General features: G+C 54.5%; 1 protein-coding gene across 1 annotated transcript in view; it reads left to right on the top strand.

Moving 5' to 3' along the window:
• The window catches only part of ITIH5 (inter-alpha-trypsin inhibitor heavy chain 5), a 72946-nt gene extending 61191 nt beyond the window's left edge, over positions 1-11755 (top strand). The window contains exons 9-14 of the mRNA XM_059183767.1: positions 1455-1764; positions 4199-4707; positions 6263-6316; positions 8171-8287; positions 9377-9754; positions 10754-11755. Coding sequence (XP_059039750.1) covers positions 1455-1764; positions 4199-4707; positions 6263-6316; positions 8171-8287; positions 9377-9754; positions 10754-11034 — 1649 coding nt within the window. The 3' untranslated portion in view covers positions 11035-11755. The remainder of the gene's footprint in view (positions 1-1454; positions 1765-4198; positions 4708-6262; positions 6317-8170; positions 8288-9376; positions 9755-10753) is intronic.
• The last annotated feature ends 1350 nt before the right edge of the window (positions 11756-13105 follow it).

Genomic DNA, 13105 nt, shown 5'->3' with positions numbered 1-13105 from the left:
CTGTGTGTGAGTGTGTGTGTGTGTTGGCAGAGGGCATGGGGATAAAGCTTTAGGGAACAGCTGAGGTGTATTGTGTCATTTTGGAATCCACCCCTTCGAAACCTTATTAGTTTCCTTTATTTTCATCTCCGCATTTCAGCACCTCAAGCTCTCCAGGTGAACAGAAAGTCAGTCTGTTCATTCCTCTCAGAGAAGCGGAACGGTAGGGTTGTTGCATAGGTTCTGAAGCCAGACTGTCTGGATCTGAAGCCAGCCCCACCATCTACGAGCCATTGGCTGTGTCTGTACCCAAGTTTACGCAACTCAGTTGTAGACAGTAATGGGACTGTGACGAGGATAAAATCAGTTAAAATACCTGAAGTGCTTCAAACAGTAGCCGGCACATGGGCAGTCCTCTTTCAGAGTGAGACGTGGCCATCTTCACCCAAGCAGTCCCTCTTGCTGGTGCATTGGGGTCCTCTGTTCACTGAGGGTGGGGAGGAACTCTCTGCACGGTGGCCTGGCGGCTCTGTGGGGGCGTCTCCCTGTGGAGGGCACTTTCCTGTTCTTAAGAGCTGGGGACACATCCTGGCATTGCATAGGTGTGATCCACACTCTGCCGTGCCTCGGTGTCTGGAACTAAGAAAGCTAAGTTGGTCCCTTCCCCTGGGCTTTCCCTGGCCTTAAAGTAGAATAAATATTTGGCACCACTGCCAAGTTCTCATTTAAAGGGAAAATAAAGACCTGCCTTTTTGTCCAGGTTCACACATCCAGAGGTCATGTGCAGCTAGGCTGGACATTCAGAAAGGCAAATTAATGAGCCCAAAGCAACATTAAATACTGTTTTAGCTGTAACTTTTCCTGACGTTCAAACTCAGTGTGCATCTCAGAATTATCAGTGTGTTCGCACAGACCTAGCCATGTATTTTTATGTTTTTAGCCAGAAATTCTGGAGAGTGTGAAACAATGGGGAGAAATTACCTGGTTCACTCAGACACAGTACATTTTGCGGCTGGTTAAAAATCACTCCGGACAGGGAGATGGATCGTGGTGATGGGTCTACAGCTTTATAAACTTACTAAAAGTAAGCATGGACCTAAAGTGAGTGCCTTTTCTTTCCCTCTGGGACTTGCACTCCCTCCAGATTCCTATACCTGTACCTTCCTGCCCTTTGCAAAGCTTTTCCCAGAAAAGGTGTAGGAACCACCATTGCAAAGGCATCGAAGATGTCTAAGTGAAGGGGTTCGTTCAGGAGAAGGCGCATACCCTGGGATAATTCCGGGCCATTCTCATTCATTTAGTAACCCCTTGGAAGTGTCTGCTAGGCTGGTGTCACCCCATAGGTGCAGGTGACTTCTTTCCCCACTCACGTTCTCCTGCTCGAATGGTGGCGGGTGACACACGGCCAAGCCCATGCGCCCAGGTGAAGAATATGGGCACACGGGCTTGAGCGGGCGCCTTGTGGTGTCCCCCAGGCACAGACATCAATGGGGCCCTGCAGAGGGGCATCAAGCTGCTCAATGACTATGTGGCCCACAACGACATCGAAGACCGCAGCGTGTCCCTCATCGTCTTCCTGACCGATGGGAAACCCACCGTCGGGGAGACCCACACTCTCAAGATTCTCAACAACACCAAGGAGGCGGCCCGAGGCCAAGTCTGCATCTTCACCATCGGCATCGGGAACGACGTGGACTTCATGCTGCTGGAGAAACTGTCGCTGGAGAACTGTGGCCTCACGCGGCGTGTCCTTGAGGAGGACGACGCAGGCTCACAGCTCATCGGGTCTGTACGTCCGTCTTCTCCACGCAGGGGGACTCGGGCTCTCAGGAGGGGGAGGAAGGTTGTGGGGTCATAGCTCACTACACTGGGAGATGTCCTAAGGGATGCTTAACCCAGGTCCATCAGGTTCAGATTCTGGGTCCTGCTTTGTGACTTTAGGCAAAGTGGAAGCCAGTGTTGCTTGGTATCGTCATCTGTAAAGCGAGGATTGTGGTCAGTCCACGGAACTGAATGAGAAAACCAGTGTGAAGTATTGGCAGGACGGCTGCTGCATGTTGGGGGGTCCGCTGGCTCCTATGGTCGTAACTGTCTTCTTGACAGTTCTAGTGAATTTACTGGCTTGTTGTCTGGTGTTTGCTCTCATTCCCCCGGAGGCGTACGTAGGAAGAGAGGCGCTGTCTCCATTTTGTGTACTGGGTAACACTGGCCACTGATTCTCTTACTGTTTTGAGGTGGAGAAGAAACTAGTTCTTGGGTTTTCTGTCTCCATTTGGAGCCTTCCCACAGCTGTCATTTGCCAAAAACAAATGTGACCTCGCTGCTGACTCGAGCACGTGCTGACACTCCGGTCCACGTGATGAGCTTGGGTCTTCTTTACAGCAGATACAGTAGATATTTAAAAGGAAAAGTGAGGTTTGGGTAGATTCGCAGCTGTCCGGTAGCCATACTCAAGGAATATTCATTAATGCTAAACCTAATTGGAGGTCTCCGAAGTGGGCAGTAAAGGTGGGTCCTTGGTTCGGGGCTCGTCACCATTCTCCCCCTCCCGCAGCGTTTTGGTCAAAGATTTCTTTTTCTTCTTCTTTTCTTTTCTTTTTTTTTTTTTTAAAGATTTTATTTATTTATTTGAAAGGGAGAGGGAAAAGCAGACTCCCCACTGAGCAGGGAGCCCGATGCGGGACTCCATCCCAGGACCCTGGGATCATGACCTGAGCTAAAGGCAGATGCTTAGCTGACTGAGTCACCCAGGTGCCCCATGGTCAGAGATCTAAATAAAAAGATTTGCTTCCCACATTTTCAAAATTACTCAAAACTATATATAAAGAGGGATAACGTAGTGCATTATATATTAAGATTTAGTAATGCTCTCAAAAACAGAAGCAATGACTGTGAAACATACCAGCTGCCCTGCTGTATTTCCAAAACTATCATCGATACTCAACAGCTAGCGAGAACTCACGATGCACCAGGCTTTCCTACATCTGTTGTCTCCGGCAAGCCCCACAGCCTGGGAGTGGGGTAGTAGCATCCATGCAAAGTTGCCACCAGATGACCCTCTCCCGTATTATCTGGACACACTGGATTCTGCTCCAGGAAGTCGCTCAGAGACTCCTGTTCCTTCCCTTTGGTGGCTCTTACCCCCTCAGGTGTCGTCTTTAGCTGCAGGGTTGAAATTAGGTCCCTATCATTTGTAAATTCTAGCCCCAAAGAGGGGGAAAGAAAAACCAGATTAAGAAGCCATTTTTTTTTTCAAGCAAGCATTGCAGAAGTTGTCCGCCTCACTTCTACTCACACTCCGTCGGTGAGAATGTGGTCATATTTGGCCCGAGTAGAGGCTAAGAGGTGTAATTGACAGCTGGTGGGGAGAACTCAGGAAAGAAGGGAAGAAGGAGCAGTTGCTTCAACATTCCAACTTTAGAGAGGAGGAGCCCGAAGTTCAGAGAGGCTACGCTACACACCCCAAGACACACAGCCAGGAAGGGGCTAAGCTGGTTTCCACAGCCTATGCTGTCTAGGTCTTTGGAAAGGGGATTTTGCTGGTCCCCTTACTCAGCAGAAAGCAACCTTGGAACAACCAGGAGAAAAGCTAAAGTGAGCAAATGAGGCGTTACACACAAGCCTAACCTCAGTGTCAAGATGAGATTCCTCAAGGGTAATGGTCTTAAGCGCACCTGGAACATGTGTTTGGTTCAAAGGAACATGTTTTACGAGGCCCTTTGAGAAATGTGGTTATGTACATAAGGAAAGTTACCGAGAGGCCGCTCAGCTGGGGATGCTTGAGTCCGTGTCGTATGAAGAACAGTTCAGGAAGCGGAGTGGGCGGGGGTTGGCTGGGCGGCACACAGATTTCAGGAGCACACAGTAGTGTCCAAGACGTTTAAATGCCGGTGTTTTTCAAGGATCTGAACATTGAGGGTAGATTAGGCTCCTCACACAGTGTTGCTCCGGAAGCAGAAGACTTCAGTGCGTGGAAACTGGAGGAAGGGGGGTGTGAGCTACTCCCGGGGGCTCCCCAGCCGCTGAAAGGAGGAGGGAAGCCTGTGTGGTAGTGAGTTCTCTGTCACCAGGGGTGTTCAAGCCACTACTGTGCCGTGAAGTGTTCTGCTGGGCAGTGTTGACGTGAGGGGCCTCTAAGACCTTGGTCCCTGGCAGATAGGACCCGTCCTGCTGCGGCCACCCCGGGCCCTGACTCTGTCCCTCTGTCCTTCCACCACAGGTTCTACGATGAGATCAGGACGCCTCTCCTCTCCGATATCCGCGTGGATTATCCGCCGGCCATGGTGGAGCAGGCCACCAGGACCCTGTTCCCCAACTACTTCAACGGCTCAGAGATCGTCATCGCGGGGAAGCTGGCCGACAGCAAGGCGGGTCAGCTGCACGTGGAGGTCACAGCCAGCAACAGCAAGAAGTTCGTCATCCTGAAGACAGACGTGCCCGTGGAGCCCCAGAGGGTGGGGGGCGGCGCGGGGGACCCCAACCACGTGGAGCGGCTCTGGAGCTACCTGACGGTGAAGGAGCTGCTGAGCTCCTGGCGCCACAGCCGCGACGCGCAGGAGAAGGAGCGCCTGAGGCAGCAGGCGCAGGCCCTGGCCCTGGCCTACCGCTTCCTCACCCCGCTCACCGCCTTGAACTTGCGGAGGTCAGCGGCGCCCGCCGAGACGCCGGAGGCCGTCGTGGGCCCCGAGACCGTGATGCAGAGCCTGCGGGGCGCCCCCCCGCAGCCAGGTGAGCAGGGGTGGGTGTACCCCCGCCAGCCCCAGCCAGTGTCCCCTGAGGGAGGGCGACACTGCTGTGTTTGTGGGGCTGCAAGGGTCAGAGCTCTGAAGAAAGTCGGAAGTGGGGCATTCCTCCCAGAAATGTCCTGGGGAAAGTCCGTTTATGGGTAAACCGTCAGGGTCAGGGGCCTACCCCGTGGCGGGCAGTACTGGAGGCTCCGGGCAAGAACAAAGCCCAACGTTTCAGTGTCCTCCGGCCTCAGTGAGTCCCTCAGAGCTCTGCCGTCTACCAGCCGGGCGTGCAGGTTCCCAAAGCTGGGGGGGGGGGGGGCGGGGATGGTTGTGTGGGGGTGGGGAAGTGGGGTGCGGGGGGGCATCTAGAGATAAGCCGCGTCCCCGGCAAACACACAGCCTCCAAGGGGGTCCTGCCTCCTTCGCTCGCACCCCTGCCTCCAGGAAGGGGAGAAGGTCTTCCCCTCCGACTCTGGGTTCGTCTTGTCCTGACCACGTATGTGAACACCCAAGTGGCGGATTCTCGACAGACTTCATCCTTTTCGTGCTCACCACGCAGAATCTAAGCAGAAACCATCCTTTCCAGTCTCGTGCTGTTTTGTCGGGAGGAAATCAGTACCACAAGCGAGAAAGGAGAGTGCAAGGCGTCCGCCCAAGCAGAGCCTTACAACCTCAGTAATAACCGCTTGTGGCAAACAGCGTGGTTTTTACATTTTGACATTTTTATTAAATTCCTGCCAAGGTCATATCTCCTAAAGAAAGGGAACGGACAGGGACTCAGAGCCTACACCTCCCACTCTAAGCTCTGCGCAGCCCCTGGGTGTGGTAGAAAGAGCGTAAGGGTAGGATGTAAGCGTAGCTGTTTCTGCTGCGTGGCTCGGGGCAGGTGTCTGAATGTCTCTGGGCTTCTGTTTCCCGGTCTATAAAACGTGGATACGAATGATTTCTCTGAAGGGCCATTACAAGGGTTCAGTGTGTTAGAGTCTCTAGTACAAAGCTAGTGTCTTGGAAATGTTAGATCCCTCTGCCATGAAGGATGTAGAACTAGACATTTAGGTTCAGATTATAACTATATCTGGACTATACCTGTCTTTTAAAAAATATTTTTGTATTTTTTAAACTGTGAAAAATAACAAAGTTTACCATCTTAATCATTTTTTTTGAGTGTACAGCTCAGTATTATGAAGTATATTCACAGGATCTTTCAGAACTTTTTTCGTCTTGCAAATATGAGACTCTGTACTCACGAAACAACTCTACCCCGAGCCTAGATTCCATAACTGTTCATTACGTATGACAGCGCCTTCCCTTCCTGTACAAGCAGAAACCCTAGACCGGAAGAATACAATCTGATTTATAGAAGAGTAAAATAACCAAGTCTTCTCATGGTTCCCCTTCACTGGTGTGTTGTGTGGCCAAGCTCCTTCTTTGAACAGATGTTTTTAACTGAGCACAACTGCATTGAAAGCTGCATTTTACTCGCCCCAAACCTCGTGCCTGTGCCTCTCATCTCATCCTCCTTAATGGTAACAGTGGGGTTCTCCTCTTTCTAGGCCCTGCTCTCCAGAAACCATACAGCCCAAGAATTAAAGTCTCCAAAACCTCAGGTAAAGAAAAAAATGTGGTTGTGTGTCACTTGAGGGCTGAGGTGTTTTCCAGATGGAGGGCCCAGAGTTCCCTGGCATTAAAATGCCCAGCCTTGCCTCTTACTGTACAGACAAATATTTAACTGGCAATAAAATACAGGACCCACGGTCGTTGAGCAAAAGGCAGCGGCAGGAGGCAGTTCTGAGAACCAGGGCGGCCAGGAAACCGTAAACACTGTGGCTGCCTCCCCAAGGAGCCTGGAAGGGCTGACAGCAGGACAGACGGGCAGCAGAGGCCCATTTGCATCATGACTGAATTTAGAAGTTACTTTTTTCAGAGACGTGATGTATACGTGCTTCGGCTCACGGTGGTTCAAGTATCTGTGATGTGCAGTTTATTATTATGATTATTAGGATGATTATTATTATGTTGAGCTTCGGCTTTAGAAGGGAAAGATCAATAGGAATACCATAAAATTCCCTTTGGCCAGCTTCCTGGGATATAATAAGCATCCAGATGGAACAGCAACACGAAGGTGGGGTTTTAGTCTTGAAATGTACACGCCTTCCTTCCTCAGTCTCTTACTGCCTAGCGGCTGATGTGCTCGACGTGCCGGGAGCGTTCTGGAGATAGCCAGGCAGAGAAGGACGCACGCGGTCCCTGACGGGGCAAGCCCAACTCTTTTGAACACGCACATGCTTTGTGGAATTCGAGGAAACTTCCCTCTTGGATGCTGCGTGGAGTAATGAGCTCCAGACACCTCCTCCCCTCTTTGAAGCAAGCAGCATCCTTCCTGGTGACAGGATGTGGATGATTTGAGTAGAAATGATGTGGTGTGACCACAAGAAACTCTCAAAGAACTGTCACGTGGTCACAGTCATACCTACAGGGTACCAAAAACATGGACCAGGACTTTGGTCTCCTAGGGGTGTCTTTTTTTGCTTTCTTCCCTCATCTACAAAAGACCAGTATCTTGTATTTGTCTATCATGGGGTGCTGGAGGCGCGTCCCGGAGAGATCAGCCAGCTTCTTTCCTGGGCCTTTCTGAGTCATGCTAGGAACAGGAAGGGGTTTTGTTTTTTTAGTAGCAGTTGCACTGAGGACATTAATTTGCTTGTGACTTGAAAAGACTGACCCTATCCAGGCTTGTGTACATGTGTGTGCACGGAACACAGAAAGGCATTCAGAAACATGCTGTGTTTGGCATAAAAATCAGGAAGAAGCTAACTCTCTAGTCTTGTGAGGGGAGAGAGTTGGTGTAAACGTTCGGGAATTATTTGTCGTGCAGTAAGAGGCAAGGCTGTTCGTGCTGACTAGAGGCGAAAATGAGGGGAACGCACAAGCACCAGAGACGGGCCACGGGCTTTGGTCTCCTCTGTGGGCAAAACTCTGAGAGCGTTGAGGTCCAAGTGCCCGAGAGGCAGGACTTCCACGGCCATCGCCGACCATCCTCCCCTAACCCCCAGTGTCTCTGAATCCCTCATGGTCACCGCCCTCAGTCGGGTTTGCTGGTGGCCACTGTCACACAGGGACTGACCCCGTGGCGCTCCGGTGACAGGAGAGGGAGGGTTCGCATCCGCATCTCCTGCCTGGGGTGGCCGAAGGAGACAGGAAATGATTTTCGGTGGCTGAAGTGTGGTGACAGGATCATGTCTGGGTGTAGGGACCCGAGTTCACGGACGCACCTTGCACACCATGTAACGCTGGTGTGTCGCTTCAGCCCGGGGTACCTTCCTCACTTGGACGTCGAGGATCAGTGACGGGTGAAATAAACAGTGCATGAGCCAGGAGAAGGGAGTGTGTACACACAGAAGGCACCTCATAAATGTCTGGTCTCTCTCGCTCTCTCCTGGTTTTGCCTGCTGGTCTGGCAGTGGATGGAGATCCCCATTTTGTCGTGGATTTCCCCCTGAGCAAGCTCACCGTCTGCTTCAACATCGATGGGCAGCCGGGGGACATCCTGAGGCTCGTCTCTGATCACGCAGACTCTGGTACGTTCTGTGACCTCTGGGCAAGTATAATGTAGGTAAGACTGCCCCCGTCTGTTCTTGAGACGGACGGCCACGAAGATAAGGGGGTACATCACAGACACTCACTGAGGACTGTGAGTGCTTCATTAAAGGAAGTCGACTGTGGGGCTTGGAGTCAGGAAGACAAACACTGGAAGCCCTGCTCGGACTTGAGCCTTGTAACCCGGAGGCCGTGGTATTTGCTCTGCCAGTCTCACCAGGCTACTGCAAAGGCCAAATTCCGTAACAGATGCGAAGTCGTTTTGTAAATGCTCAGGGGCTATAGAGATTCAGGATCTGTTATTGTTACCACATCTCTCCATTCCAAAACCAAAATGGTGGGACAGCTGGAGCCCTAAAACCAGCCCTCGTGGTTCCTCTGCAGGGCAGACGTGAAGCCCCCAGCTCTGTGTGCACGGAACTCGGAGGTGAACAGGGCTCTGACCCCTGCAATCTGGGGAGGGGCTGGCTGAAAGGGGTCAGTATATGCACAGCCCTCAAGCCACACGCAGGTAGCAGTGCCCGAGGGATGGCCGTGTGGCTGTTCTCGGTTCCAGGAGGATGCCTTTCTTGAAGGCCAGGTGACGCGTGACGCAGTTATGGAAGGTGTGGTCCCAGGGCTCGTGTTCAACCTTGTTCTCTTGCAAGGCTTCCTCCTAGCTTTTGACCTAAATCTCAACTTGTCCTAACTTAGGCTCAGCAGGGAGATGGGGGCCTGACTGTACCCCCTCCCCCCCCACCAGAGGCGCCCACTTTCCTAGGGGCTGTTCCTGGCGTCTTTGTGATCAGGATGGCATCCGGGATGGGAAAGAGCCACGGAATCCTGGAGCCCTGAGGGTTGCGTACTTGGCTCCTGTTCAGGCTGCGATTTCTCCTCCCGGCCCCTTCCCCTTGCCCCGGGGAGGACAAGCCTACACCTTGCTTCCTTGGGTCCAGCGTATTGATAACAAGGGGACGGCGTCTCTCACACCTTCACGCATGCATGCTTTCACTCATCCAACAGGACCAAGTGGCCCCTTCCCGCGGGTCCGACGGTGCCCTAACCACTGCCTTCGTCCCGCTGCCTTCCAGGTGTGACCGTGAACGGAGAGCTGATTGGGGCCCCGGCGCCCCCAAGCGGCCACAAGAAGCAGCGCACCTACTTCCGCACCATCACCATCCTGGTCAACAAGCCCGAGAGGTCTTACCTGGAGATCACACCCAGCAGAGTCATCTTGGACGGTGGGGAGAGGCTGGTCCTCCCCTGCAACCAGAGCGCGGTGGCGGGGAGTCGGGGGCTGGAGGTGTCTGTGTCCGCGAACGCCAACGTCACCGTCACCATCCAGGGCAGCATCTCCTTCGTCATCCTCATTCACCTGTACAAAAAGCCGGCGCCCTACCAGCGAAACCACCTGGGTTTCTACATCGCCAACAGCAAAGGCCTCTCCGGCAACTGCCACGGACTGTTAGGTAGGCAGCTGCTCTCACGCTGGCGCAGAGCCCAGAAGTCAGCTTCCCAGCGTGAGGCTGCTGTTGCCAACACGGTTAGCTCGCCTGAGCAGTGCAGTCATGAGATGCCAGGCCTCGCTCCCTGGTGACTTTCTAGAATGGGAAGGGGCTGCATCCGCTAGTTCTCACCGGCCTTCTGGAAAAGTGAGCAAAGACTTCGGGGGTCACCCTCTTGAGGTCTGGCTCCTGCCTCTGGGGAAGGAGATACCGGCAAGGGCAGTCCCCAGCCCAGCCCCGGGCGCGCGTCCCCCACCCGGCCCTGAGCAGCAGGCCGGCGGCCTCTCTGGCTGTTTTCGACGTGCAGGCCCATGTGGGCCTCTTGCCCAAAAGTAAAGGGTGAGCTGCCGCCAGGGCCCAGTTTAGAAAGCAGCATTTCCTGGCACTCGAGCTGGACGTGTTTCTGTCCCACTTGACTGCCAAGCAGGAGCCGCCTCGCCCAGACGTGGGCCGGGATTCCTGCAGCCTTAGCCGTGCCCTCGCTTGACCCACAGAATTCTGGGGGTGCGGATCAGGAACGGCCGAACTGGGCTTTCCACACCCACCGAAGACTCAGTCTGGGAGCGGGGCTGTGGCCTGGAGGAGAGGGAAGACCCCAGCCTCCTTCCCTGTCCGGCCCGTGCTCTCTCCCAGCTCATGCGGAGATGGTGGTCACTTGTCTAGATGAGTCGTTAGGCAGCTTTCCAGTGTTAACAGCCAGCTTCCAGAAGGGGAGGCCGTGGCGAGCCCAACCTAGGACTCCCCTGTCCGCACCCCGCAAACAGGCAGAGAGGTGTGAGTCTGCTGGGAGAGCGTGGCCTGTGAGGGCAGTCAGGTGCACCAGCCTCTGGGCGCATCTGTCCCCCACCCGTAGGTAGCCCCGTGCACTGGCTGCTCACCAGGGCCCGACATTGGCATGAGCTATTTCGCCGCAGGGCTGCCCTGCACTTGGCTCAGACCCGATGGTCTCTTGTGTCCCCCCAGGTCAGTTCCTGAGCCGGGACGCCAGGCTCACCGCGGAGCCCTCCGGTCCTCCGTCCCCGAAGGCAGGCAAGCCGGCGGAGACCGTCCTGAAGGTGAGAGGACACCAGGTCCCGGTGGTCTGGAAACAGCGGAAAATCTACAACGGGGAGGAGCAGGTGGACTGCTGGTTCGCCAGGAGTAACGCGGCCAAACTGATCGACGGGGAGTACCGAGACTACCTGGCCAGCCATCCTTTTGACGCACAGACGTCCTTTGGCCCGAGACCCTCCGGCCAACTCTGATGCCGGCAGCCAGGACGCATGAGTGCGTGACAGGGAAGTGGTCTTCGGGGACCCCACGGCGCGCTTCCTGTCGCTTGCGCATCTTTGTGTCTTGGCAGTGAGCTGCCACCCGTGACCTTCCGCTAGCGGCGTGGAGGCCGCGGTCTGCCTGAGGGAAGGGTAGAGTCAGGCCTCGGAAGCGGAACTGTCATCTCCTCCCACTTCCTGCTCCTGCCTCCACCTTCCCCCCATCCCACAGAGAAAGATGGTGGCCCAAGGGGAAAAGGTCACCCTGCGTCTCATAGCAACCGGCTTGTCTGTCTTGTCGCCTGTCGTAACTGATGACGGCACATCTGCCACAAAGCTCCCTATCTGCGTGGAGATGGCCAAGGCTGGCCACTCTGCTTCTCACCGTATGCTGGTGCTTAGGAATCCCTCCTCTTAGAACCACTGTCTTCTCCAGATGTGTAGCCTCAGGGGGACCTCTCATGGGGCCCCGGCCATGGGCAGGCAAATAGCTCATAGATTTGATCACTGTAAACAATTAAGCCTTTTCTTTGGAGAGGATTTTCTCCTGCTGTGATATCTTGCCTGTGAAAGGGAGTTTTCATTTTAAAAAGAAAAACTTGGTTGGAAATAGAAGATCTGCATCCCAGATACCGATGTCTGACGGGCTCTGTAAACCACTGGGCAGTGCTGATGGGCGTGCTTCTATTTATTCCAGTAAAGCTAATAAACAGGACTACCCGCGTGGCTGTTTTTCACTGGCCTGTCTGGGTTGGAGAGCTAGCCCGCTCTCTCTGACTTGGCACCCTCCCCTCATTGTCATAGTTCTGGCCTTGCTTTTGCTAGCGGTCCTCGGGGAGGTGACAGATAGGCTCTCGCAGGCGGGGCATGGGAGACGGCGGCAGCACAGAGTGTGGTGTCAGCCTCCTCCCAGGAACGGGCTTCCAGAAGGCGGGGTGGACTCACGGCCCAGAGGCCTGCACGCGTCTCAGAGAGGTGAATCCCGTGGACCACGCGAGAGGGGGCACTTTGGTTCCAGAACTCGGAGGAGCCATCTGCTGCCACGAGGCAAAGGTTAAAATCAGTGGCCAGGACGACAGAGGTCAGGGAGCGACACCCTTCTTCCAGCGGGGCCCCGTGCCCAGCCTGTCACCCTACCCAGGGGAAGCGGGGCCGAGGGTGGCATTGGGGGCCCCCACTGCCCTGTCCTCCTCGCCAGTCCTTGCTCTTGCTGTGGGGTTGTCTCGGGGCCCCCAAGGTTCAGCAGAGCCTGGTCCTTGCTGGGTGAGGCGCGCAGTTGGGACGCACATGGCGAGAAGGATTGGGGTCAGAGAAACGACTACGGGAACGTGAGGCGGATTTGAATCAAAGCTTTGGTGCCGGCCTCGCAGGGGGTTTCTTCCTGTCGGGAGCGACTGCAGAGCGCGCTTCTCACGCGATGTGGAAGCCTCCTTAGCACTTGGAGAGGACTCGGAGCTAGGAAAATTGTTTATCATGTTCGCCCTCCCCAGGGAAGCATTTGAGCAGCACAATGACATCCACATGTTCCTAGCAGACCAGGCGGCTTCGGGAGGTTATGGGGGCAGGGGCAGCTTTTTGTTCTGTCTCAGAGACCCGCTCTCGCCCCGCTTCGGGCCCCTCAGTGGGTCCTACCCAGCCCGCTCTGGCTTCTGGGGCTCCATCTTCCCAGACTCGGCGGCCTGTCCTCATGCCGGCGCGGCGAAGGCACCAGCCCAGATGGCCCAGCCCGTCCGGCGGCCTCAGGGGACACCCACAGTACAGCCTGGGCCCCAGGGTTGCCAGGACAGAGCCTGCACTTGATCTCAAGGTTGTGAGTTCAAGCCCCACGCTGGGCATGGAGTTTCCTCGAGAAAGAAAAAAGAAAAAAAGACTGTAGGGAGAACCCTTACTACACAACACCCGTTACCGCTGCTTCCTGAGAGCAGAGACTACTCCCGTGAGGTACCCCTCCTCCTCCTCCTCTCGGGGAAAGATGGTTTTTGAGTATCACGGTTGAGCTTTTATTCTAATGTTTTTACTTCAGACAAATCCCACTTTTCTTTTTCCTCCTCTTCACCGTCTCTTT

The sequence above is a fragment of the Mustela lutreola genome, chromosome 8 (genome assembly GCF_030435805.1).
Source record: "Mustela lutreola isolate mMusLut2 chromosome 8, mMusLut2.pri, whole genome shotgun sequence".
Lineage (NCBI taxonomy): Eukaryota > Metazoa > Chordata > Mammalia > Carnivora > Mustelidae > Mustela > Mustela lutreola.
This window is presented reverse-complemented; position numbering and strand designations above follow the sequence as displayed.